The 25,621-nt window shown below is 50.3% G+C and overlaps 1 protein-coding gene across 1 annotated transcript in view; it reads left to right on the top strand.

The window, feature by feature from the left end:
* The first annotated feature begins 7,465 nt into the window (after window positions 1-7,465).
* The window catches only part of LOC116432723 (lachesin), a 78,301-nt gene continuing 60,145 nt past the window's right edge, over window positions 7,466-25,621 (top strand). The window contains exons 1-2 of the mRNA XM_076367572.1: window positions 7,466-8,055; window positions 19,628-19,955. Coding sequence (XP_076223687.1) covers window positions 19,823-19,955 — 133 coding nt within the window. The 5' untranslated portion in view covers window positions 7,466-8,055; window positions 19,628-19,822. The remainder of the gene's footprint in view (window positions 8,056-19,627; window positions 19,956-25,621) is intronic.

The raw sequence follows: 25,621 nt of genomic DNA, 5'->3' as shown, positions 1-25,621 counted from the left end.
ATATAGATGCTCCACGCAATGTAATTTTCTCTGCCAGTTCTGAAATACCGACACCGTCATGAGTTCCCTATCGCAGTAGCGTACTCTACTTGAATGGAGGAGACAGTTAGCGAACTACATAAGACTGCAACGTATGATGTGTCCAAGTGACTTTCCTTTTCATCCATCTTGCCTCTTGAAACTACCAAAATTGAAATAATAAGGTACACTTGAAACTAGTTATTCAATTAAGTGATCTAGTCTATATTGACTGATATCATCCCTTAACACAAAAGTGGAAACATAATTTGATTTTATTAATCTACATCAATGTGAATCCATATTATCACCAACCAATACTCGAGTACTCAACTCCATCAAAGTAAATGGATGCCATCTAACTTTCCTTGTCGTAAATAATTCTCTCCACCCCTAAACTACCCTTCAATGCTGACACATTTCTAGGGGTTGTCGGTTAGACAGAAAACCTCATCGAATGAGACTTCTCTACCGATCTCAAATCCTTTACCATTACAAAATTTTCTAATCAATCACCAAAAAGCAGGTATTCTTCGATGTATCATAATTCTTCGCAATCAATTATTTTCAATATATTAAATTTTATATTTCGAGATTATTCGCATGGCTACAGTCCTGTCGAACATCTCTGAATCCTTTTATTCCAACGTCCTCCCTTTATCTACGAGATTCTCTGACAAGGAACCAGGTTAATCACAGTCGACTTATCTGACCGCGATTTATTACTTTATCTCTGACCCGCGCAAAATAATTGCAATCGTCACGTATCGGTGGCGCGATGAGATATTTCAAAACCTTATCTGCGCCGGGTTCAACCGTACCGTTGGTAAGGGTAAAAGGGGTGGTTGCGCGGCACGGTTACCGAAGAGCCGGCGGGGCAACTCTGCTCCAATAAATCCTTCGGGCGTCGCGTACGCCTCGTCGGAAAACAAAAACACGAAGCGAATCAAAGGACAGCGGTTCGACGAGCACGGTGGGATGTAATAAAACGCGGCAGTTGTTCCGTGGTGGTTGTACTTTGTTCCTACGGCGGAATAAATTTCCGTTAACCCGACCTGCGTTTCGCCCTAATTTACTAAGCTCTGATAACCTACGGCAATAGCCGCTCGCGACTCGGTTTTAATCGGTTGTAAAGAAACTTCTTCTGCCCTTACTTTAAATTTAAAATCGATTTCTCCATACACGTTTCTTTGGTTTACATGCGATTCCACGGAATTGGCAGTTTGATTTTATATTTTAAATTCCCAGCAACTCTAAAGTGTTTCTTTTCATGAAGTGTTACATCGATTTTATAAATACACGGTGAGCCTTCTAATTTATAGAATTCAAACGATCCTGATTGTATCGAGCGCGCATTTCTGCGAACGAAAATCCACCAGACAAAGATGCATGTGTTGGTACCGTTGGCCTCGTGACAACTAGGGCGGCACATACGCCTACACAATGATTGCCCTGTAAAATCAGTAAATTACCCTGAACCGTAATTAAATATTAATATCGCAGCAACGGCGAGCTGCGCATTCCGGCACGATGGATTACCGTGCCAAAAATATCCAGCCTCGTAGCGTAATTAATGTAATTCACATCGAAATCGTTTCTCTCGCGAATCGGCAACGTTCTGCTCATTAAATGTATAAATCACCGTTGGACTCCGAATATTAAGAAACGGCAGACGACCTAGCAATGCAATATAGATGCGACGTAATATAAATAAAGATCATGGAATAATTTCGCGGTATCGATCTTCGGCAAAATTGAATATAAACCTAGACGGGGCACACGTGCGCCCATTTCTGCGTGCGTCAGACGGATCCTCCACTTTTATACCCCCCTTTACACATCGAACAGCTTCATATAACAATTTCTCTTCTTATATTGTACAGTAGATTGGCTTCCTGAAATATCTCGCGGGGAATACAGGCGTACTCCAGGTTTCCCAAATAATCGTGACGTACGGGGCGATCAAACGTCGCGAGGAGGAGTCAGCACCGCGGCCGGGAAGGGGTGATCCGATATCCAAAGGGATGCCTCTTAAAACGCCGCCGCTTACGCGAATTTTCTCCTTGAACTGGCACGAGTCTCGGGCCGCCTTGTAATGTCTTGTTCCCCTTTCCCGGTTTTATGGCTATCGCTCCTTTCTGATCCCGTTACGGTATAATCGAATCCCAACCTCCGCCACCCCGATTCCGTCAAACGTTTCTCGACCGGGCGGGGGCGGTAAACACCGGGCGATTAACAAAAAAGGAAATAATCACGATGTAGCGCAATTTTGTAATGCACAAGCGAGGCCGGGGTATGTAACGGCGTACCTGCCGGGGAATAATATGCAAACGAACCGTCTGAAGTACGGTTACGGGGCGCAAAAACGCAGCCCCGTTTAAACGTTTTAATTATCCGGGAGTTCCGAAAATGGAATGCAAATGAAGTGTCGGCAAATATATTTCCCTCGCAAGACACCGGTGTGCGGTAACGGGGCGTTGTTTTTCGGCTCGGTCATCGATTTTTGTTCCGTTTTCCTTTTATATTTTTGTTTTTTTTTTGTTTATTCCAGCCACTCCTCTGTCGCCTTTTAATCTTTCTCCCTTTGTAACGAACGGTGCGAGTGCACTTGAGTGGTTAATAGAATTTTTCTCGATAACAACGATGGAAAACGAATTAAATTGTTTTTTTTCTCTAGCGTTCGACACGCGTGAAACGATGCGATCGAGATTCATACGTTTTTCGGCGTGACAATTTTTTCTACGGATTTACGGGCACCCACTAATTACGATAGAGCGGCGGTAATCTTCGCGGCGTCGGGCGAACACGCACGAAGAAACTTGCGCGAACTTATTACCGAGTGACCTAAAGCCGTACTAGCTTAAGACAGATTTATCATTTCGGTGTGTGGTTTAATTAGAAATTCTAACAAGCTTCTACAACAAATATTCCGTGTACACCGAAAGTTGTACCGATGCGCCGAGCGAAAGTAAACCGCGGGATTCCGCTTAAGAGATCCGTTATTCCCCGCGTCCTTTATTTATGTCCGTTACGAAAACAATGGCGCGACGCCGGGGAGATAATTTGCATATAAATTCATACAAACGCTCCGCAGACGATTACCTAATCTAATCGACAACGGGCCCGGTAGAATGGAATAGAAGTTGCCGTGAACCGCCCCTCTAATTGTGCTCGCTTCGACGCCGCCCCGTTCATTTTTGTAACACGCGACACATTGTCCAAAGTGGTTATGCCGTGGACCGTTATTTTCCGTTTGCGGGCAGGAAACGTAGGATCATTTATATTTGTTATGGCCATTGTCGCGGGGATCCAGTCGAAGGAACAGACCTATCTGTATCTCACGGAAATCCGTGACGCGCCCCCGCGACGATGTTTTTTGAGAATTAAATTAAATTTCAACGCGCCGACTCGCGTCATTTATAATCGGTCGTTGTTCCCCTCGAAAAAATAAATTGGCGAAACTTCGGCCGGGTGGTTCTTTCGAAGGTGGAGCTTCCCGAGCGAAACGGGAACGCGAAATCTTGACGGTGTTGACCCGTCCGACGAAAAGTTATGCAATCAGAGGGTTTAATTAATGAGCATAAACCATTTGCAGATGAAAAGAAACGTATTTTTTATCGTACGTTCGTAGCCGCCGGCGGAGTCTGAATCTCGCGGAGAGTCGTCGACGAAGTTAATTACGAAATTAACGAACGCACCCGTGCGCGCGGCAACGTGTACCGCCGGTGAAAAAGTTCGGGCCGGGATGATTTTACAGATGACCGTAAAAATTTCGTCCGGTGATACAGTGACGCTCGGCTTTATGGCCGGGGCGAGCCGGATTCGACGGTAATGCTATCGGGACTTCCTCTTTACCACAGTATCTTCCTCGGTATTGACGGAACCTGAAAAGATTCCTTTTAACGGAAATCTAAGAATGTATATCGTTGCATCGAGGCACTCAATTTTTTTCTCCTTAATAAGTAACGAACTACTCTTTTTCGACGGGGAAGGGATACGAATGAATATTTGTACTTTTATGGGATCGATACGGTTTACCTCATTGCATTATTTCACGAATAATGGGAAATATTTTGACTATTTCGATGAACTGCAGCACGAGGCAGTGTTAAATAAAAGAGCAGGGGTGCTTACGTCGTGAGGGGTGGTCGTGGCAGTGTCCGTTTTTATCGTAGCAAAGGCTGCGATCGTCGAACAGTCGAAGCCTTCTCATAGCGTAGGAATCGTTATTTTATTCCCTTATTTCACGTAAAACGGCCTTTTACTACGCATCGCTGAAATCGTTCGAACATCTGTTGTTCCCAGTAAAATACCATAGCGTGCCGTTTTCTTCGCAAAACAGGGTGCGAATAAGGTTGAAGCCTTCCAAAAGTCTTTTATCCCAGGAAAGAATTATTGTCATTACTTAATGATAGTGGTCTTGAATAGCCAATTCAGTCAGAAGCTATAACCTGCGGTTGACACCCTGCCAATCGCGAATTCTTTCTTCCTAATATCACAATCTCATTTTTCACTGTCCCGTTGCAGCCTAGAATATAAATTCCGAGTCTATACGAGCAGAACACGTCCCTCGGGACTTATCGTAGGAATCACCCCTCGAAGCATTGTAATTAAGAAACACCCCTTGTCGGGGAACATGTTCCACGCAGGATGTCCCAGGAATATAAAAAGCTTCGTGTAAGAACGGGCAATCGAATCTCAGTGAAACTAAATAAAACTAAATCCTTTATCAACTCTAGATCGCTCAACTATATTCAATCGACGAACACTTGTTCCGTACGCATCCGTACGTACGATAATAATTTTGACGAGAGAACGGTGACCCAGGGTTAATCGATGAACGAATTTCAATCCCCCGTATTTCACGGAGCGAAAAAGAGGGAGGGCCGCGACGTTTCCCGCGTAATGGCGCGGCAATAAAGCACGCGGGTGCAAACTTTCCTAAATTATCGTCGAATTAATGCGGCTGTGCACGCAGTTTTGCACCGCCTCCCCCACAGACGTCACCGACCCCTCTCGTTGCTTAATAAAATTCAACCGGCGGCCCGTGACCACGTGCAATCCCGTGTCCCGTGCACACAAACGCGCACACATTCAGGAGAGGGTTGGGATACTCCCGTTCCGCGGTGCAGTGGACCCCGCGTCTTCGGTGTTCGTGTTGGTGACGATTCCTGCAGACTGGGTGGGGCGGCGAGGCGCGGGGGCGCCTGCGTCAGGCGAGATATCCAGGAGCGTGTCTCCTGGGTTATCCTTAAAATATCCAAGCTATCGTATTACCACGAAATTCGAATCGCGGCGGCTTATCATTAATCACGTCCTCCCTTCGGTGACCGGAGTCGACTAGGCCAAGGCAGACCTGTTCCTGTACACCGTCTCTACCTTTCATTTACTCTCTTTCTCTCTCTTTCAACTTTCCTCTTTCCTTTTCCCTCTGCTCCTCTCTGTCTCTCCTTGTCTTTGAAGTTCTTCCTCTTTTTTCTCCTCCTCTTCGCAAGTTCACAGTCTCGTTTCCTCTCTTTCCCTCAATTTCTCAGTCTCTTCTCCTCTGTCCCTCAATTTCTCAGTCCCTCCTTCTCTCTGCGTTCCTCGGCCACTTTCCTCTCTCTCTCTCGGCCTCGGTCTCTCGATTTTTCTCTGTCCCTCTGCCCTTCGCTCTAACCCTCTCGCCATTCCTCCTCCCTCTTTTCGAACTCACCCCGCGTACGCGCGTTTTAGAGGGCCAGCCAGCCTCCGCCGGCGAGCATGTCATGCTCGACTTTCTCCCCCTTTCTCACGCGCTCTGTCCCTCTTTCTCGCCGCGCGCGATCAGCCCGTCCTTCGTTTCGATTGCTACTCTCCAGCCACCGGCACCGATTCACGGACGGAGCCGTTGAAAGAGAGAGCCGTGGCCCGAGTGATAAATCTACGGCCGATGAGCGGAGTGCTTGGCCCGGGCGCGTTCACTCGATCGGTTTTTATTTCAAAAGGCGCGGTCGTAAAACGCCACCGGAGGTCCCGCCGTGGGAGGGGGATGTCCGCGGCGAGAAACCGAGTACAGCCTAAGGGAAAAATACGGCGGGCGGGGCGACGGCGTCCGGGCGGGAGACAGGAGTTAGGGGTTGCCCTCGGCGCGGGACGTGAAACACGGCCCGGTAATTTCGGAGGAAATTTAAAGCGCACCGCCGCGCGTAATTGCATAGGCGTCTCCGTGCCGAGCGCCACTTTACGCCTCGTCTCCTTACCGCCGGTTTGTTTTTCGCGGCGACCGGAACAGGGGACAGGCGGGGTGGCTTGAAAGGGTTTTCTAATTAAACGATACGAGCGCGATCGCGCCCGGCACCCGATAAACCACCGGTTAAGCGAGCCGGGCGGTTCGTAGGTGGGAATAACGCTGACAAATGGTGGAAACCGGTTACAAATACGGGTGATCTTCGCGGCTGCGGTGTCCTGGCCTTGCTGGACCGGTGTTACGAGAACTTATTACTATCGGGATCCGCAGCTACTTATCCCGCTCGACGTATTATCCTTCTGGCTTCGCGTCACAGCCGCGAGGAAAAGGGGGAGAGAGTCGAGCTGGAGGCGAAGAGCTCGGATAAATCTCGCCGGAAAGCAGGGATAAATCGCCGGACGTCCACGGTGTTCCCTCTATTTTTAAAGGAACACTCGGAACCCGGTCTGGCTTTTGGCGGGCCGCGACCCGTTGGACGATCGAACGCGGCCGCGCGATGCTTTATTCACGTGCTCCTCGTGTACCGCGCGCGCTCTCGCGCGGACGTTTCTATAATTTCCCGGCCCTCGAACTAGTACGCGCGCCGAACCGCGCGGCAATAAACGACGAAAAGAAAAACAGCGGCAAGGGAGAGGCAAAAAAGAGGATCGGGGTACAGCAGCCGACGTCGGCGTCGCCGGTCTGCGTGAAACGCGGCGTGAGGAGGGAGAGAGCGAGAGAGAGAGAGAGAGAGAGAGAGAGAGAGAGAGAGAGAGAGAGAGAGAGAGAGAGAGAGTGAGTGACGTCGTGTGTGCCAGTCCGTTTCGAACGACACGATGTGTTTCCCCACGCTTTTTGTTTTAATTTCGTAGAGGCCACCGGATCTCTCAGCTTTCTCTCTTTCTCGACAGTTCCTCTCCTCTCCCTGGTGCTCCCTCTTGCTCTCCTCTCGTGGGAGCCCCGCGGAATGTGCCACGGTGGTTTTCAGCGCTGTGGATGCTGCTGCTAGGTATATGTCCTCTCCTCTTTTCCATCCTCTCCTTCCTCAGCGTCGCACCCCTCTTTCCACTCGGTGGCGACCAGCTTCTCCCTCGCTCTCGTCGCTTCTGTTCCCCCTCTCCGTCGCTCCGACGTTCTCCCTCTACGCCGCCTCTCTCCGCGTTTCCCTCCTCCAGCGTGTCATATCCCTTCCCCTCGGACGCTTTCGCTGCCACCCCTACGACTCGGCAAAGGGCTGAACCGGCCAGTGCAATTCACGACGAGTTCGACGTCGAATCTGCGCGGCTCTCGCGTCCTTTTGTCAGCGATTTTTTTCACGCGGATCGACGTGAACATTTCTCGAACGCGCGCGCCCGTTCGACACCGCCGGGCGCATTTCTACTCTACCGTCTTCCCATCTATCCCCCAATTCTCTTTCTTTTCATTTCGACCGCCGACCACGGCCAGTGAGGATGTAAGAGATATATTCTCTCGGCAGGAGTATTTAGTTTCGTCGACGGATCGTCGATCGATCGGGGAGCCGGATATCGATCTATCCGCGCGACGGCGACCTCGTTACCGCTCCCTCTCGCCTCCGGGACGTTCGTCCACGGTTAATTAGCGTGCAGTCGCAGTTTAATGATCCTTCGAACGTCATTAGACGGAGTGGCCGCGTGGCGTTCGCTCGGGGCGTGAAGTTCGACGGCGGAGCGGGCTGGGAAATGATACGTTCCACGGACGACGCGGTGAACTTCGGGGATCGTTAAACCCGGCGGCGACAACTTATCGGCGGGATGTCAACGGCTCGCCCGTCCGACGACCGTGACGACGATCTAGCGATCCATCGACGCCGCGGAATGCCGCGACGACACGTAAGTGCTTCGCTCGCCACGAATTTCCTCCCCCGTTTCACCTTCACCCTGTCACCCGCGTTTCCCCGTTTTTCCGCCGCGTAGTACTCGCTTTTTGTGGAAGTAGCGAACGTCCAACCGGAAGCTGGCGACTGTCACTGCTCGAACAACAGAGAAATAGCTTCCCGAACGAGTCAATAGCATCGCGGAAACGTCGACGAATTTATGACTCGGATAACCTCGTGATTCGTTGAATATATTTCCCACCTTTTCTCTCTCTCTCCGCCCCTCGCCCCCGCTCTCCTCTTTTTTTTTATTCTTCCTGCCTTTGTGGTCTCCGGTTTTTTACGGCCGGGCGGCTCATTCGGTATGCATTCAATACACGCGTTCCTTTTTTTCCCTTGTCGCCACCGCCCCCGCTGCCGCCGCCGCGGAGCTTCCACGGACGTATTGTACGGGGCCGTCTGTCTGTGCAGCGGCGTCCGTATCTACTTGAATTCTCCCGGAGCGACGGGCGTTCTTCGCGTGAAAAAAGGGACCGGAAGGGAGCCACGGACGCGCGGATCTTTCCCTTTGCCTTTTGGCCCGCAGCTAACGTAACTCGCAGCGACGCGTCTAACGAAATTTCGCGAATTTGCTTTGCCGTTCGTGGTAACCGCGTTAGACACTGCCGCAGACGCGCCACTCGGTAGCGCGAAGCTCGCTTTAACTCCCGTGGAAACCGAATTTCGTCGCGACACGAATTTTCAACGCTGCCGACTGGTCTCTCTCCTGTCGTCTTGAGCAATCAGTCGGTTTAACGGAGAGGATAATTCCAGCCGGTAATTCGTTGAGCCGTTGCTCGCGATTCTACCAAATCGATACCCTAGAAATCGCCCGGTACGGAGGAGAATTCGAGGCTTAAGGATTTCGTTGTCACCGGGAGCCGAGCGGAGATGGAAATCCGTGTATTTCTAACGTCGACACGCGGTTTGCAGCTGGAAAATCTTAGCGGCGCGTTCTCCACTCGTTGAAAAGCTCGATCTTGAAGGCGGGAACGAGGAGGGGAGGGGAAAGAGAAAAGGAAACGCGCGGGAGACTCGTTAATTCTGTTTTTTCGTGCACGATAATGGTAACTCGCACTTGGAACTTTCTTGTCGCCGTCGTTAGCCACTCCCGGCCCGTCGCCGCGTGAAAAGCTAGCCTTATTTCTCGCTGGTACCGCCGCGGAAGAATCGCCGCCGTACGGCCGGGTAATTAAACCGCGATAATTGCGGTGATTACAATCCGATAAATCCGCCGTTACCAGGAATTTCATTCCGCGCATTAATTTCGCCCGTACCGGGGGCGCGGCCGATTGCTTTAATTGACCACCCGTTGTTTTAACGTGTCTCGCCGATAATTGTTCAACAATAAAATCATACTTCGGCCGTGGGTGGTGCACAAAGGACGGGCGATCAACGCGTCCGCGACGGGAACTGTCGTGTGTCGTTTGGATCTGAACGCTGGAGTGATAAACAACATTAACGCTGGAACTATGAAATAGGTCAAAATGATCTAGCCTGATCACTTAATTTGCAAAAATACGCGAAATATTTTCTCGGGAACTATTAAATAAGTTGATTTTACGGTACACGAACTGAAACATAGTTCGATCAGAATCTTAATAAGTCTACTCGGGTAATTCGTTTAAAGCGATAAGAACAAGACAGTTTGTTTGCTTAGTAGTTCCAGGGTCAGAAACACGACGCCATTGCAAAACTTCGATTTACGTAAACTTTTTACCCAGCAATACGCCTTTCGCGGGAACGATCGGTATGAAGTTGAAATTCCGGTAAAGCCTCGGTCGCGCAGCTACGTCATTCGTCGCGAATAGGTGAAACCACTTGGCGCGGCGACGAATACGAGGGTGAAATTTATTCGGGACCGGAAGCCTGCCTGTTTGTAACGTCGGAAACGAATCCTTGCGGCCACAAAACACGAAAGCTACGCCTTCCACTCTCCCGCTGCTCCTGGAATCTCTCTGAACCCAGCCTCGATTCGAATCTCATCGCAAACACTAGTTTGTAAACATGTAATTAAATGCCGGGGCCACCCGATAGAACGCGTGAAACGTAGTTTCCGTTAATGAGCGCTCGAAAATTCGGCGAAGGATTAGGAAACGAGATTTTCGAGGGGTGAAATTAGTTTCCAATGGGAGCAGTCGGCCGAATTCTTCCCTCCCGTTGACCGCCACTCTCCACCTCCTGCTCGGCCAACCTGGTTCGCCCGTTTTTTCCTTTTTCTTTATTCCTGCGCACCTCTCCGGAGTGTCGCGCGGTAAATATCGTTCCCCCCAGCGGTCGAAAGTTTGCTTGATTTACGTCCTATCGTTTAACTTCGGTTAAAGGGTCCATTCGCGGAGGATTTCATTGCTGTTAGCACCGTGGCACGCGCGTTTGTCGCTGACACAGGACCAGTGTACGCTTTGTCAGTGGGAGACAGATCGAATGTCCCCGTTGATTGCTTTCTTCTCCGGTCCCCACGTTTCTCCTCGATGATCGATAACCGCCGTCGATGGTGATGAACGAGTTCCGCGGCAATATATGTTTATATATATACACACCCACACACACAGCACGCCGCACTCTATACATACGCATATATATATGTATTTGTTTCGTGTCTCCTCCACACTGCGATAGACGGTCGTTTGATATTTTTATGTACAAACACGCCGCAAATACGCACGTATCGTTAGAAGGATTCAATACTTTGCGCTACTAAACTGGATAAAAAAGATGTACAAGCCGACGGGGATCGGAAAAACGAGGCTGTCACGCGATCGTGGAACTGGTATTTCCTCATTTTTCCTCCGACAGCCACCAGGCGCGAAGTGTGTTTAGAAATGGAAAGAGGACACGGTGAATACCTTTTGTGAGCGAGCGCGGAGAGCGGCAAGTACGTCATTTGCGTCGGGAACACCGAAAATATTTTCCAAATTCGACGAGCTCCGTTCCACCCTCGACCACCGCGTCTTCCCTTTTTCTCTTTTTCGAATAATCATATTTTTATTCGTCCCCGCGCCGCGCTCTATTTATCCGGCGAGCACCGGCGTCCTCTTCGCCTCCACTTTCCTCGGCTCTTTTTAGTTTGTTTTTCGCGCACGCCGCTCGCGTCTCTGTCCCGCGATCGCCCGAAAACCCCGATGAAGCCAGACCTGATTGCAATTTCGAACCGTTGACCCCGAATCGAGCGCAGATTCGAGCTAATTTCCAGGCATACGGGCTCGTTCTACCAGAAACGGCCGGGACCGCGCCGCGCCGCGCCGCGCCGCTCCGCGAAAATGCAACATTGACGGTCCGCGGACGTGTCCGCCGGAACGGGGCGCGAGCGCGGCGATAATTCCGAAACGGAATAATTGGCCAGAAAATAATTGAAGTACGAGTGGCACCGGCTCGCGATAACATAACCGACGGACGGATAAATATTGACCCATTAGCGAGTTTTATCGCGGCCCGACGCAGCCCGTCCGCTCCTGTTCTTCTCGAGAATTGAAAATACACCGAGCAATTTGTCCGCAGTTCATTCGCCGACGCGCGGTTAATGAGATAAAATTACAATGGGGAAAGTTTTGCCCGAGCGACGCGGGCGGGCACGGAAAAGCGGGCAGGGCCAGCTCGCCGAAACAAAGAAACAGGGTAGGGGGGGGGGGCGGAGACGTTCGCCAAGCATTTTTAATAAAACGTCGTTCCCCGCTGTTCCTCGCGAGTCGTCCTCCCCCGCTTAAGAAATATCAACAGTAAAACGCTCCGTTCTCGAAATAGTTTCTCGTAAAAATCGCGATAGGTGGTCCCCGGGTTTTTGGCGTTGTCGCGTTTGTTCGTCTGTTTTACCTTTTTGTTTCCTTTCTTTTCAGCCCTGTTCCCCTTTCCCCTTTGTTTCTGCCCCTCGATTTCGCCAGACGCTCGTCGCGAGAAGTATTTTTCTCTTAACCGGAGACAAAACGTTGCTCGTGCTTTTATTCGAAACTTGCCGGGCCATTTAATAACCGCGGAACGCGCATCCATCGCTTAATACCCGCGGAGAATATTCTCCGAGGCGCAACGTCTTTAGAATTATTCCACGGGAGCTTTATATTCTGAGCGCCACGCCGCCGCGCCGCGACAAACGTTCCTTATGGAAACGACCGTGCGATTCGGCTCCCGAGTGTTTTATTAACTCCGCGACGGTGCAGCTCCACCCTGAAAACTTGATCAGAAATCGTTTTACGGATTCTTTCCGTGCAACTTTTATGATATGAGGCTCGCCGGCTCGGGTAATCGCTTCTCTGTTTCAATTTTTTTCCCCGGGAAACGTCGATTCGAGGGGGATACGTCGATGGGGAACGGGGACGAGGGTTCGCGGAGCCACGTAGGAATACGCGAAACGATTTTCGAAGGTTTATTAACCCTCGAGCTCCCGGCGGGACGCATTTGTCGCGCGAACTTGTGAAAAATTACCTGTGGGAGTTAATCCCGTTTCAATTGCGCGGATCGGTGCTCCGTTTTAAATTGCTCACCCTTTCCTTTTTCGGGGGAACTTTCAGCGTAAACAACAATTGATTTTATCGTGCCATTCAGTTACTTGATAAATAGCTAATTAGATGGAAGTGTATAAATTGAAATGAATTGGTGGTTCAACCTCTTGCCCTATGACTTTCTCAAATGCGATACAATTGCTTCGTTAATCGTTTATCAGGAAAAAGTATTATTTCATTTATATTGAAAAAAGATAAAGAACACTTGGGTTTCTCAAGTCCAGTTTAAAATTTTCGTCACGAGTCCGACGCGACGTTCTAGGTCAATGGGTTAAGAGTGTCTTTCCTTTATTAACAGATGAAGACAGATTAAAATCAAAGTTTCTGTGTTTCAATCAACGATATCGCTAGACGGAAAATAGAGCACCACAATCTCCTTAGTATTCTTCGACCAGCGACGGTAACCTTTCCCGATCGACAATGTATCTATCCCCCGAGCAACGAGTTTGCCAGGATTAAATCAGAAAGATGTCTATCCAGAGGAATCCCTATACCCAGCAGCATCGTCTAATTCCCACCGCGAGGAATATCGGGTCGGTGCCGAATCGTCCCAAGGAGGGTTCAATCAATTCTCGGTCGGGCGTCGAATGCGAAAAATTTCTCCTGAGGGGGTTGGTGTGTGCACGCGTCGCGGAATTATGCACATACGTAATACGGGATCGATATCTGGTGCCCCGTATAATGTGTACCCACGGATCAGGCTGAACACCGAAAGAATAAGAAGAACTCACACAGAGATTTCTTTTAATTAACCGATCCTATTACCGATTCGACGGCGCGTTGATCCGACGGGGGATGAAAAACTGGCTCGACGGCGCCGTACCGGCCGCGACTGGTGGCCGATTATAAAGGGCAACGATTCTCATTCGAAATGTCTTCTGGGCGGTCAACCGGCCAAATGGGACGTGGCATCCGACGACGATTGACCCGATAATTGATACGGAGCCATAGGTTAAATCGATGCTCCCGGATTATCGGCACTTTAATCGGCACCCGGCGGATGGCGCAATTTCGTGTTTCACGAGACATAGATCGGAAAGGGAGCTGGATGGAACGAGCTTTAGGGGGTGGTCGGAGGCGGCTGCACACCAACGGTGGTGAACTTAATTACCAAGTACGGATGCCAAATCCAGGCCAGGCCCGTTCCATCCCGTTCACGTTTCGAACGATACGTGTTTACGCGACGGCGAAGAGGGGAACCGCTCGGCGGCCGGGCAAAGGATACAGGGGCGGCTGGATCTACATTATTCAGCGGTCGACTCCTCCGGAGTCTTCTTTACATAATGCGGACTCCCTTCTTGCCGTATTAAGTTTTTCGTCGTCCCTCTACAGAGCCGATCCCGCTGCGCGGCGAATGATGCTCCTTTTCAATGAGCCCCACTCGAGTCTCTGGATGCGGGGCGAAGAAGGTCGGAACGGGGGCGGGTTCGCGTCCGATAAACCCGATAAATTCCAACCGGCGAATGTCGTACGCTAGTTACCAATTAGTATTCATAAAGTCGGTCAACCCTTCATCCACCGCTGCTGATCTTAAATCCTTAATCCACCATATTTCCCGCCGATGCGTGGCCACCTCGCTTCCGTTCCCTCGTGACTTCGCGATTAAGCATTCAAGGGGACACGCGACCCGATCCGATCCGATCCGATCCGAACCGACTGCTTGCTCGCGACTTTCGAGTAATAGAACAGGGAACGGTTTCCCCGATTCCGTTCGCGGAATAGAGGAATCCTCGATGCGATTACCGGGAGCAACCGGGATCCGGAAGGAAGCACGCTATCCCGACTGTCTTTCGGGACGGAGGACTGTTAGTTCTCATCGTCGCCGACGATTAGTTTACACTGTTCCGGAGTATGGCAGTTGTACTCGCCGGGGTGAACGATGTTTGAGTTGCCCGTTATTCGAAGCGCACCGCTCCGCTGCGTTTCCTAACGGGCCGCGAGTGGAATTCGCTGTTTTCGAGCGGGTATTTTCGACCGGGGCGTCGAAAGTTTTCGAGAACCGGTTTTATCCTCGCGAATCCAGGGCTTCCTGTTGCTTTTTTCCCCCGTTGTGCGCGTTTTTTGTTTCTATTTTCTTTGACGCAACAGTGTTAAATTTCGGTGAATAAACAAGCAATGGGAATCACGGAGGAATATGAAATACGAGTTTGTTTGTCTTTCTCGGTTAACGGGACCAAATGTAACGGTTGCAAGGGAAATAACGAAATTTAATTCGAAATACAGCGCGAGAGGGTGTATTAAAATTCTCTTTGAATAATCGAGTTAACTAAATAGTAAATACCGGGAGCGTAGGAAAAACGGGTACTACGATTTTCAGCAGCCGTCGCCGGAATTAACGAACCCCGGGGATCGAAATCTGCGGCGCGGTGTAATTTCGTTTTAATTCGAAAAATCATTCTAAATATTTTGTCGCCGGGGCGCTGCGCGGCGAACAGAGCGTGGGAATCAACATTTCTATTCGCGACCGTCTGAACAACTGAAATCGCGCGGTTTAATTAACGTACATAATTGTTCGTACGTGCGTATTGGTTTATATCGCGCTCGAAACTGTTTATTAGCCGTTAGTTTAATAATAAAACATACACACTTCGCGGCGGGTCGGCCGGATGCATTCCTGGTCGAACGCGTACGGTTGCCAATAACTCGGCATTCCCGCCGCGTATCCCGTATCCATTCCGTTTCAAGCTTATCGTTAATATTTCCGTCGGGTTTGGTCGTTCCCCGGGCGTTTCCCAGCGCGGCCACATCATCGTTTATATCCCGTTTGCCTCAGCCTCGTTTTTCCTCATCTTTTTTATTGCCTCGGCCCGACCGCGACCTCAGTCGCTCGTTAAATTTCGCGCCGTCTTCCGGGAGCTTAACGCTCCGCGTAGTAAAGATAGAAGGAGAGGCACTCGTGGCCGAGGAAAAGCGAGCTTTTCACGAACGTATCGCGGAAGCGTGGCTGGCTCGCTCTACGGCCTCTCTCCCGCGCGTTTTCTCTCTCTTCCTCCTCGTCGCGCAGCGATTCGTTCGCCCTCGAGGGTCTCCTGATAAGTGATGATCTTTTAATAAATGCCTCCTCTGTCGTCGCTTTCCCGACCGCCGTCTAAGCGAGTCGGAATTTTGCGCGACTGCCACTCCTGCCGAAGAGTCCTTCTCCGATGAATCGTCGTTGGGGAGGAATAGAGGAGATATCACGCGAACGCACTCGCGATTCTCACTCGTCGTTTCACCAACCTGGCGGCTGCGATTCCCGCGTCGCGTCACGTCGCCGGTGAAAGCCGCGAAACGCACGAGCAGTGGAAAGTTCTTTACTCGTCTATTCTTTTCGATGGATAAAGGTATAGCGAGATAGAAACGGGATCAGGTCGGGATTCGTCGAGTAAAGACACATATTATAAACAACTCAGGAATATTTGATCGAACCGAGATCGAGACCTGGCTCATATAGTAATTAATAAGAGACGTTATAGAACCTGGAAATTCAACAGATTATGAAACTGTGTGTAAACAGAGTGAGTCAAGCCTTTTGACGAAACTTGCAATGTATTAGGCTTGACTCCGACGTAGTCACAATGGATACTGTTGGGCAGGTCTGGATTCAATCTCGGTTCGATCAAATATTCCTCAGTTGTTTATACTACACGTGTTCATACTACAGGTGTTACAATTAGTTAGGTCTTAGTTGGATAACTTCGCTTGTAAGGGGGGTTCGCCGGCATTCACGGCCGCGTTCCATGGTCGAACCGTTTGTCCTTCCAGGGTAGCCTCTAATTCGAGGGAAGCTGTCGCGGCTGTAACAGATTCGCCGGGAATTATTTCGCAACCCGAAAATTCACGCTTTATTATCCCCCAGGTCGCCCGACACGTTAACGCTCGGCGAACACAGACACTGGTATACACACGTAAACACGCCCCGCTCAATCGAATTTCGTCTAGTAAACCGACACGAGCTCCACGCAGAATGCAATCAGTCGCACAATTGCGGCCGCGCGATATTTGCTGAAAGGTAGCCCGTGAAAACGTGAAATTCGCGATAACCTAAATGTTTGTACCGACGCAACGATCGCACGGTTTTTCGAGGTAATACGCGCTTTCGCGTAGCCACAGGCGCGATTCATTGGCCTATGACCGACCAACGGTTCGTTTCCATGCATTCCTCTGCTGGCGATTCACCGGCGGAGTTCTCTCTCTCTCTCTCTCTCTCTCTCTCGAGAAAAAACCACGCCCACTACGAAATAGCGTTGGCCAGCGGCGAGCTTACAACGGGGTCTAAAGAAATAATTAAAAACCCCGCTTATACATTAAGAAACCGTAATCGCGAGCGACGAAGTGCTCACCCTTCATTAAACCCGTAATCTCCCTTTAAAAGCGCTGCTCATCCGTCCCATAAGGTTTCGCGCGGTAAATTAATTCCCGGGTTACTACGGCAGTCTTTCGCGCGGCCGGTATTCGAAAACGTCGGCGCAAAAGCGAGCGCGGCCGGAATTCTCCGTAGAATTTCATTAGGCTGATAGAGGGGAAAAAGAGGAAGCGTACCTCTCCTGGTAACGAGGCTCGCTTAACCGGTCCTGTTTCGTTTCATCCGCCGCGCCGGGCCGGCTGGCGCGCCGGTTCCGCGCGATTTCGACGCCAGATTTGAACAAAAAAGGAGCTTTACCGTGAACGCTTCACGAGAACGCTCGTCGCGGCCGGGTTATTCGCCGGCTGGCCGCCGAACTGTATCCACTTCCCTCGAATCTCAGGCGGTGCCCCTTAAGGAACCGAGTCATCCGTAATCCCTGAAGCGTCTGGGCTTCGGATCCGTCCTCCCCCGAACCGCACCCTAGCCCCAACCCTTGTTCCGCGCGGATACCAGCCGCCGGGGACGGCTCAAATACCTCAAAGGGGCGAGTTAACCGCCACCGGATCCTTCCACGAAGACATTACCGGAGCGTGTGTCGCGCCACCGACCTCCAACCCTCCTTAAGCATCGTGTGTGTACGCAGCTGGACGTTCCAGGCGGGTCGCGGGGCTAGAGAGGAGGCAGCCCGAGGCGCGTTACGTACGCTGGAACCCAGAAGACGACGAGCGGTAGCCGCAGCATTCCGCAAACTTGCACAATATCCACAAACCAGGCGGTCTCCGTCGAATCCCGCCTCGTTTATCCGACGTGTCGCGCTTGTACGTTTACAACCGCCTCGTAGACGTCGTGCGTCGTGTTACCGGCGACGATAGGGGTTGCCCGGAATCACGGAGACGCCGGAAAAGCTCGGAAGAACGCTGCCGAAGCGTTAACGCGAGGACAGTCGCATTCGCAGCGGTCAGGATATTTGCAAATGAGGCAACGGGACGAAGTAACGGAGACAAGGGTGCACTGCGAAATATTAACCGTGTCGCGTAACGATCGCTGTCTCCGGTTGCATCGGACTGTAGCCTCCTGGGAACTGGATCAAAGGACACCAGAGGTTCCCCTCTTCAACCGTTGACGGTGTCTCCAATTAAAAAGGACGAAGCGCCGGCGTGTGCGGTCCCGTCGTCGTTATCTCTGTTAATGCAGCCGGGGCAACCGATGGCTAAATTCAACGGTGACCCCGCGGAACGGGGACGAGCATTGAAGTCGGCGCCACGAATCGACGACGCGGTCTAGCCTAAGATAATATTAACGGTGGAAATTAAGCGGACGAGCTCTTTATACGCCCGGTCTAAAAGCAACGGGGCGAGCGCCGTTAGCGGCACGGAACGAACGTGGAAAAGTCTTGAAGCTGGCCGGGGCTGGGATGTTTCCTGGCCAGTGTCTCTGCGCTTGTGTTTCGGGTCCTCTATCTTCCTCGCTCCCTGCGTCCCGGATGCTCGGGAGAAAGAGAATCAGAGCTTTTCCAGCGGGAAGTAGCCTTTGGCTGTGGACCGGCGGGGAACGCTGAAAGCCACTCGAGAAAGAGAACGTTCCGTTTCAATGGCCCGGAGCGTCCTGTATTTCTGATAACGTGCAGGGAAGGGAAACGTGTGCCCGGCGCAACCGTGAATGAGGCTGAATCGGGGAGAGGCGCGCGGGGGTAACCAACGGGGCGAGGGGAGGGGGAGGGGAGTCCTTTCGCCGGAGGCACGCCATTAACTTTACTGCGAAAGGATATCGTCGAGAGGCTCCGCCGCGGCATCCTCCGCGTCCGCGGAACTTCAACGGTATCTCGGAACCGGGAAGGACAGAAGCTCGCGTCGACGGAATGTCTCGACACGTGTATCTTACGGCTCGTTCTTCCGACGACGCGTCCGTCGTCGTTCGTGGGAGACCGGGTCGGAAGGGAGCGGGTGGAGGGAGCCAGTGTCTCGAACGTTCGCCGAGAGAGAGGGAGAGAGAGAGAGAGAGAGAGAGAGAGAGAGGGAGAGGCGTAATCTATAGCCGTGGAACAATAGCGACTTCGGGGCCGCGGAGAGCAACTTGCCAACGCTTGAAGAGCGTTCGGTGACCTATACCTTGGCTCCTCGATCTCGATAAGACACAGGAAACTGGGTTCCGTCGTTGAACGACGTTGCCGAAGACGTCGCGGTACGAGCCTGTCCCTGGAACTGATTCCCCAGGGCCGGCTGGAATGAACACTGAGAGGCGCAACTTTCTATTCGCCTTTAATGATAGTTACCGGAGACGACGAAGAGGGAAGCGGAGGGAAAGCGTTCCGCGGAAACGGTTCGCCGCGCCGCCGGAGGAAACTCCATAACTCGTGCAATATCTGCTAGCCGGATTGATCTCGCTAAGTTGCCGCTGGTACGCGAGGATCTTTTAGCTCTCGGCTTGCGCCGGGTTTCCACGGCAACTAGAAACTTTTCCTTCTAACCGACGGTACACTAATCAATCTGACCGCCGAGGCGGCGGTCCAGGCGGCAACGGTGCACACCCCCGCGGACAAGACCGCGAACCTAGAAAAGATTTACGTGTCTGTTGTTTTGCCTTTTTCCTGCCCATTTTTCTTTTGATTTTGCTGCTTCCGCTCCTTTTACTTTTTTCTTCTCCTTTCTTTCTTTCTTTCGTTTTTTTTTTCTTATATTCTTTTTGCTGCCGGCGGCGGCGGCTCTTTCTCAAGCGAGGACGTTTTACAGAGCGGAGCTCGCGCGGAGCGCACGTAAGGAGAAAGCCTTGGCTCGACGACGCTTTTCGATCGCCGATAAACCCCGAGGCGCGAACTGGTTTAACCCTGGGCTCCGCGTTCGGGCTGGTGAACGACGGTGAATGAGGCCGGGCGACGAGGAGGCAATCGGTGGCAAGGCGGGCGAGAAACGGCCAGCCGGAAAAATATGGTACACGAGGGCACCGGTCTATGGCACGACGCGGGATTCAGCGTATCGAGGTGGCTGATGATCATAATACACGGGTACCGGGCCACCACCATCCTATTGTCCATCCTGCTGAACGTGATGGTGAGAACCGGTGAGTACGGACGGTATTTTGTCCCTCGGATAAAGTTCTTTCCTCGATAACCTGCCGATTGAATTCTGTTTGCTTTTCGTTTCGATCGGGCCAATTTAGACGGAATTATTAGATATTATTAGAGTATTTATTACTTTTATCGCGTCGCGTTTGGATTCAATTAGTTATCGGATAGAATCAAAGATCGGAGTATAATGGTACTTTTAGATCGGAGTGCTTATTTACTTTGTCCGCGTTTCGTTTAGATTAAATCGGCCGCTGGGTAGAATTATAGGTAGAAATAGGATTGTTCAATGGAATTAATCTCGTTTGCGTTCCGTTCGGATTAATTTGATTACTGGACGGGATTATAGGTATAAATAGAATTTCCCAGATGAAATTAATCATCAATTTTGTTTGCGTTTCGCACGGATTAAAAGGCGGAACAATAAAGGTGAGGATTCGACGTCCTCGGGGCATCGTAATCGCCGCTTTGTCGGCCGTAATGCGTCTATAGGCTGTCGTTAAGGGTCGAACGTCTCGGATCAGTTTTATAGGCGGCCTTTAGGACAACGCGGCTCCGGGACCCAGCTTTTACTGGACGCTCGCTTAATGATATCGTCGCTTCGACTCCAATCAGCCGTAAAGAGTTTAAGGCGCTGTAATCCGGCGGGACTCACGCGAAACGAACGTAATTCGGTCTCATCGATATTCTAGGATGCTCGGTGATTCCCTTTGGATGCTCGTAACTCTCGCGCACTTGAAAAGAGTGAATGTTTTCGGAATTTCATTCATTTCCTCTGTCGATTTCAACTGTAACGGTTTGTCATGCCGAAAACTTGGCTCGGCGACGATCTGGCATAAGTTTAGAACGGATGTAACCTAAATTTAACATCGTTCGAATCTTTAATTAAACCAAATGTTTAGATGCTCGCTAAACTGGATATTCGTATCTCCAGTTAACCCTAGTTTCAAGATATTTCGATTTAAATTTAACTGAAAGTCGGATGAAATCTAAGTTCAGTCCTTCTCTGTAAACGATTGAAATGTACAATTCGTTGCGCGCCGACCTCGTTCACATTTCTGATTCGTGAAAAGCGCAATTAGCGAAATCCATCGTTCCGCGAGTAATACTATAACAGCGAAAGGTTACAGTTTCATATAATATGCGCTAATAACGTTGAATCATTTCTCGACAAAGGGCTGCACGAGGAAATATCCTTTTGTTGCTTGGAAAAAATTGCCCCTTCAATGAACTCGCGATAGAAAAGCCTCCTTTGTATTCCAATCACCCTCGCAATCCGTAATGCTCAAGGAAATTTTACTGCAACGAGTCCTGCGAGGTAGCTCAAAAATCGATAGGAAACAGTTTTATTAACTCGTGCACCTCTGCCCTACTCTACTCTACCCTCTCTCTCTCTCTCTCTCTCTCTCTCTCTCTCTCTCTCTCTTTCTCTCTCTCTCTTCCTCTCCGTCTCTTTACGCGAAGTCAGTTCCTTTTCATTGTCGTTTCCGTGCAGAAGTAAAAGTTCCTTAAACCGGATGACTTTCGATTCGGAGCGATCGCTGTTCACCTACCCGATGAATATTAATTCCTCGATCGTTCGGCTGGATATCATTGAACTCAGCTTACTTGGCCGTCGACGGAACTTAGACGACGCCCATAATAAATCGCGTTATCAGTCGGATGCAACTTTAATCGGACCTCCCGGAGTCGTTGAATAATACAGGAATCTTTGTAAAAGTTCGCCGGACGTGTTCGCCGCGCCGAAGACGACGAACCGACGTCCGCCCCCCCCCCCCTTTCCGCCGTTACGTTTATCGATCATTTATGAACGGTCCGCAGGGAGGACGACCGGCAACGATGAAATTCACCGGAAGCAATAACGTCGCCGAAACAGTCTGAATTAACTATAAAGTTCTTAATGTACCCATTTAACGTGCTAATGCGGTCCGCCGAGTTTCGTCTCCGTTACTCGCTTCCAAGTAGTTTCCCCACCTTTCCGATCTTTAGCTGCGCGCCCTTTACCAGCCGGTATTTCATTAACACCATTCCCCTTGTTCTCACGGAAGAACGCCGCCCTTACAATTTTTCACGGCGCGACGAGCGCCGGGGCACTCTGGAAAGATAATTCATTCCCGACGACGAAAATCTTGATAACCGAGCAACGCGGTTCAATTAGTTCGAGAGCCGCGTCGAGCGAGTGCCCAGTTTCGATGATCGCTCGAGGTACCACGAAAACGGGCCGAATTTAATTTAACGGAAATCGCCGGTCGCGCTCGATTTAAAATCAATTTATCGGTACACAAGGTAACCGACGAACGGGGAAAAATAGGCGGGACAAGGTGTTCGGCACGGTTTTTCCCCTCTCCGTTACGCGGCGACCTTTCACCCCGCTGTTAACCGTAATTTTAATCGCGGCTCCTTCCAATCGCGCCCTGTAATTTCTCGCTCGAGCGTGTCCGACCGTTCGACTCGGCAGTTTCAAGTATTACAAAGTGCAGCTCGTTTGCCATGCAAATCGAAAGAAACGCTCGCAAATTTGCCGGCGGCCCCCCCGTTAATCCGCAATTAAACCCGGCCGGGCTCGTTGTAAATTACCGCGCGAATGTATATCTTTCGAATGGAGCGACGCCCCCCTTCCCCGCGCGATTATAATATTTGCGATGGACGGTGAAATAGCCAGCTCGATGTCGATTAGCGAGCGGACTCTTGACGCGGCCGACCATTATTGCCATCGAATTACCGTGCCGCGGCCGCCGCGCCGAAATTGCGCGCGGGACTCGATAATTTTCGAGTGGGGCGCTTTAATGAGAGCATTATGAAACGCCGCGGGACCCGGCGAACACGAGTGCCAGACACTTTTCGCGGCGAGACGCGCTTTCTGCCTGGTAACCCCTTCCGCCGATACCGCCCCCGCGGTCCCGATCTTATTTCACAACCCGGCGACCCCGAATACGCGCCTAACAGGCTTTCCCGCGTTCCCTTTCAATATGCCAAGTGCCTATAAAATCGCGCTAAGAGCGATACTTCTTTCGGCATTAAGATCCGAATCCTCCCCCGTGTCCCGGAAACGCCTCGGATGCGTCCCCTCGGCTGGGAACGTTTCATTTTACGTTCGCAGCTTGTTTTCCATCCGCGGGGAACTTATTTCCTGCGCTCGTGCACGCCGTATCGAGAAAACTCGAGGACGTCTGAGCGCATATGCGACCGAGGGAAGAGGAAGCTCCGTGCATACGTTAGCTTCCACGGTTTCCGATGAGTTCCGTTGATACCTTGTTCCGGCGAATCGATTCGTTCCGATAGAAGAATGAAATATTTCTGAAGGTATTCGAAATTAACGAGGACGGTGAGTGGAGAATGCTTCTCGGGGAATGCAGCGAAACGGAGGGTCGAATTAAAAGTTGTATGAATTTTCGGCTCGGTCTCGGGCTCCTCGAGCAAACAATCGAAGGAATTAGATTGTACTCAATTTGAGTTTGTCTGAACATCGCTGCGAGTTTAGAGAAACATCGCTACCAGTCGAATGTCCATGTAGACGCTACGTAATTGGCAGGCTGGCAGTCGAAGACCTCTCGTGCCGGTCGAGTCTCACGAATTCTCATTAGCTTCTCCCACAAACCTCAAGTTCACTCGGTAAAGCTACACCATCATTACGACCACACGCTGTACTGGGTGATCCCGAAATCGCCGGTGCGGATAAGATAATATCTTTCGCTGGGTCAAGTCGAGTATATGATATGAAATTTTCTTCTCTCATTTTTCCCATCTTTGAACGGATTAACTTCAAAACCCTATTCTTCGAATGTTAACCCTTTGCACTCGGGTGTTTACTAGAAATATTTAACATTCCTTTACGAGGCTAAGAGGATGTTCTTTGAGACTAATTCGAAGAGAAATCACCAGTACATTGAGGAACAAAGCTGTTTTGTTCCAATGTTTCACGTATCGAGGCATTATACAAAGTTTAACGTTAAATATCACATTCTACAATTTTACTGTGTCAAATTAAGTGGTCACTGAGAGTCACCTATCGAGTGCAAAGGGTTAATGGATAGAATAAGTAGAAAAGGCAGGTTATGGACAGACTTGTCGACCGATCTCTGTAAAGCAGCTATTTTCAAACCCTTTCGACTGCCAATAAATACAGTATTTATTTTTAATTCTGGATTAATATGTATGTGTGTTAACGTGACCCACATTAAATCGAAATTACGAAACAAACTCCTCTTTTATGAGTCTACATTTCGGAGCATATCAATTTGAAAAATGCACCCTTTACATCCTCGGCCGCGATAAGTAGAGGTGGAACATCGCATCAATCACGTCCTACAAAACAGCTATTTCGAAAGTTTTTTTGACAGGGATCCACTGCGCAATTTATTTTACACTGCGAGCCGGCGCGCATTCGTTAACATTTATACGAATCATTTTATTCGTTTAATCAATATTGACAGCAGCCCGTAACGTTTCTGGATGACCGCATTTAAGTTTTATACCATAAGCATTTCAAAGTATATTCAAAATATATCCGCTATATTTTTCTGTTCGCCGTGACCCGTTTTATTTATTTCACGTCCCAGTAAAGGTTCACGACCCGCAATTTCGTAAACCCGGGCTACAGAATTTTATACGTACGTGACGAACATTCGTATTCGACTTCCGAAAAAACCCAGACGTTATTATCAGCCGTGGCAATGATAAACTCATTCTATCCTATCAATCTCAAAACTCCTCCTCCGCAATCATAATGACACACGCAATGATCGAATAACAGACAACTCGACGAAACTCGATTCGACCCGAAGCCCGTTTCAAAATAAGACTCGCCCCGGCCCGGCGAACATTATCATCACCGACCCAAAATCCCATAACCGTTTTTTTCCTCTCATTTGCATAACGAATCACCGGCCTTTCAATTGCGCCGCGATTCCCGGATTACCACGGCGGTATTAACAATGCATTACACGATCCATTCGTTGTCGCGAATTTGTCGGGCAACGCGATCGTCGCCGGTCACCCCGCGCGCGCCGATTTTATTTCACCGCGACTAATAATGGGCCGCGGCAAAACACGAGTGTCGGGCTCTTTGCAATGCAAACGAAACGCGAGCGTGCTCTCTCGCTCGCTGGTTGCGTAAATAAAATTCTCCACGTGTGCCGGCGCATAAATCATGCGAGCGGTTTAATGCGCAGCCCGATGATGCGGATGACGGTAAATATTTCGGGCGTTAGGTGGCCCCCGGGGCGACGCCATGGACACCTAGGTAACAAACTACGCTGTATGAGCACCGTGTAACATTTAACCGGGGCAATAAAGCACAAACCGGGGGCGTTCGTGTCTCTCGCGCGCACCGTGAAATCTCGTTTCGCATAACTCCTGGCGGCACTCTCTTCGCCAGGTGTTACTTCTGCTTATCCCACGCATTGATTTGTTTCCTAGACAAGCTTAACGATCTAGACGCGCGCCACCGGCTCCTCTCGTTAATTTCCCCGATCCGTTCTTAGGGCGCGGCGAAACGCGGAGCGCGGTCTCTCGAACGTGGAATGAAAATTGATGACGAGTGGATGGGAAGTTTCTCCCGTTCTTTGTAACGCCGGCTGAGTCTCGGTTCAATGTGAACCGTGGACGTAAATTAATGTGCTTTTGAAATTGTATTTTCTTGCGGAGGCGAAGGCCCGAGGAC

This window comes from Nomia melanderi, chromosome 1 (assembly GCF_051020985.1).
Source record: "Nomia melanderi isolate GNS246 chromosome 1, iyNomMela1, whole genome shotgun sequence".
Lineage (NCBI taxonomy): Eukaryota > Metazoa > Arthropoda > Insecta > Hymenoptera > Halictidae > Nomia > Nomia melanderi.
This window is presented reverse-complemented; position numbering and strand designations above follow the sequence as displayed.